Source organism: Berghia stephanieae, chromosome 7 (genome assembly GCF_034508935.2).
Source record: "Berghia stephanieae isolate SIO BIC M18660-M18661 chromosome 7, UCSD_Bste_1.3, whole genome shotgun sequence".
Taxonomy (NCBI): Eukaryota; Metazoa; Mollusca; class Gastropoda; order Nudibranchia; family Aeolidiidae; genus Berghia; species Berghia stephanieae.
In genome coordinates this window covers 58,611,884-58,614,383 of record NC_088366.1, presented here as the reverse complement: position 1 = coordinate 58,614,383, position 2,500 = coordinate 58,611,884, and the positions used below count along the sequence as shown (strand labels likewise).

The window sequence follows — 2,500 nt, the reverse complement described above, 5'->3', positions numbered from 1 at the left end:
AGAGAGGGATGGAGGCTGTTTGTGGCCTATACCCTGACCCAGGGTGAAAAAGGCAATGATGATGATGGTGACAATACATTGTGTTAAATCTCCGTGATTGTAATTTTCCTGGCCCCTTTAAGGGCCGCCCAAATAATCCCGATATTTGTCCATTTCTCAACGAAATGATTGTTCAGTCATTCAACATCAATCATAAATCATCAATAAAATTTATATAGCGCCAATATCCACCGCATTGTTTAATGGTGCTTTACATTACAAGACATTATCCCCCTACTCCTCCTCCTCCTCCTTTCTTCTTCTTCTTCTTCTTCTTCTTCTTCTTCTTCTTCTCAAGACACATTTTTACTGTATATGTTTTTATTGACAGTATGAATCCTTGATTTGGCTATGGATTATTATTATTTTTTTTTCACTTAAAATTGATAATTTATATTGTAAAGTGCCCAGAGCTTGTGTTTTACACGAGAATGAGCGATGTATAAATGTGTATTATTATTATTCTCCTCCTCCTCCTCCTTCTTCTTCTTCTTCTTCTTCCTCTTCTTCCTCTTCTTCTTCTTCTTCTTCTTCTTCTTCTTCTTCTTCTTCTCCTACTTTCTTCTTCTTCTTCTCCTACTTTCTTCTTCTTCTTCTTCTTCTTCTTCTTCTTCTTCTTCTTCTTCTTCTTCTTCTTCTTCTTCTTCTTCTTCTTCCTCTTTCTCTCTCTTTCTACCATCTACTGCCATCTCCCTATATTGTTATGATGAATTTTGCGAAAAATGCAAGAATATCTAATCCATTTTCTGTTCTACTTCACACAAGCAAAGGTATTTTTCTAACTTCATATCTTTCCTTGGATAACCCGGGCCTGTTGCACTCACATTTTGCCAATATGTTTCTTTAATGAAAGCCATAATGTCAAAGGTCACCTGCCTCAAGGGGGTGTATTGAAAACATCTAAGCTGATGACTTACCTGCATGTGCTCAAGTGGACTTAACTGTCGTACAAAGACAAAAAGCGTTTCTTCAATTTGGTTCTTTAATATCGATTAATAATAATAAAAAAGTAGTCCTTCAGAGCCATTAGGCCCAGGAGCCGGAGTTTATCACGGTTTCTTTAGCGTGAAACGAACAATAAAAATTTCTTGCTACCCTTTGGATAGGACGCTAGTCTATCGCAAAGCACTTTCCGCCAGACCCAGCACCCATTCATTCACTGTTGGGTAGACACAGGTGGATTTAGAAAAGAAATCACGACTGAAGCCGGGATCGATCTCGGTCCCTATGCGTGTGAAGCGAGTGCTCTACCAATTGAGCTGTCGGGACCCCCATGAATTAATTAAATTGGGCCTCTGAACTGAGAACTTCAGCAGTATAAAACATAGACAGCTTACAGTGAATTAAATATAATCTTCCATTTACGGCACTACGCTTTCGTTTGTTCCCATCCTCGGTTATTGATCCCAACAAGAACACTCAAAAAATCTGTCCCAGAACAAGGACGGAAAATAATGTAGCAAGGGGGAAAATGTAGGGAGATAGACAAGGGGAAGAAAGACCTGTGTGGCCCAATATGGGAGATTCAAAGACCCTTATGGAAGAAGAAGAAGAAGAAGAAGAAGAAGAAGAAGAAGAAGAAGAAGAAGAAGAAGATGATGATGATGATGATGATGATGATGATGATGATGATGATGATGATGATGATGACGATGATTGGTGATAACGATAGTGACAATGGTTTAACCCTCTCCTTACCACCTACAGCAAAATCGTCACATTTGTTACGACCCAATATACATTTTTTCTTATTCAGATATATTTTGTACATCACAATGATCTTTGTTTAATTAATAAGAACATAAAATTGTTTTGTAGAGAGATTGTTTGAGTTTAAAAAAGCAAATTTTCTGTTGGGTAAGCCTGCTGCCATTTTTTTTTTTGGAAAATACTGAAAAATGATCGGTAAGCAGAGAGTTTTAAAAAAATACGAAGATGTCTGCATACACATTAAAGATGACAGAAGAACGTACCTGGACAATCTGTTGGGCTTGTAAGGACTGACGACAGAAACGATGTCCATGTTTGGGTATCCGGTCCTTTGTGCAAGAACGTCCTTCAGGTTCAGGTTGCGAGACCTGTACATCTCGGACAGCGCCAGTCTGTGTCCGACAATGTTTTGAAGAGGGGTGGACCATGTGATGCTGACATCGAGAGAATCAATCAAAAACAAAAACGAAAATCAAATGTAAGGTTTGTCATGATGTTGTTAACTGTTTAGGATAGTTCGGCGAGCATAAAAGCGTTTCCAGAGGGAAAAAACCCACATAAATTTGATTATGTTTGGACTTATACACATTCTAATCACAAGGCATATGAAAAGGGAATGAAAAGTTCTAGCCAGCATGAAGAATAAAAAGTAATGATTTTCTTTGTTTAGAACCAAGATGGCCGCCGTTGCCAGGCGGCATGACATCAGACTACTGAATCCTATTGATCTGTGTCTGTACTGTATTGTCTA

General features: G+C 38.4%; 1 protein-coding gene across 1 annotated transcript in view; it reads right to left on the bottom strand.

Moving 5' to 3' along the window:
• The window catches only part of LOC144977556 (uncharacterized), a 38,918-nt gene that overhangs the window by 14,952 nt on the left and 21,466 nt on the right, over positions 1-2,500 (bottom strand). Inside the window, exon 4 of the mRNA XM_078922895.1 lies at positions 2,013-2,183. Within this exon, the coding sequence (XP_078779021.1) occupies positions 2,013-2,183 (171 nt within the window). The remainder of the gene's footprint in view (positions 1-2,012; positions 2,184-2,500) is intronic.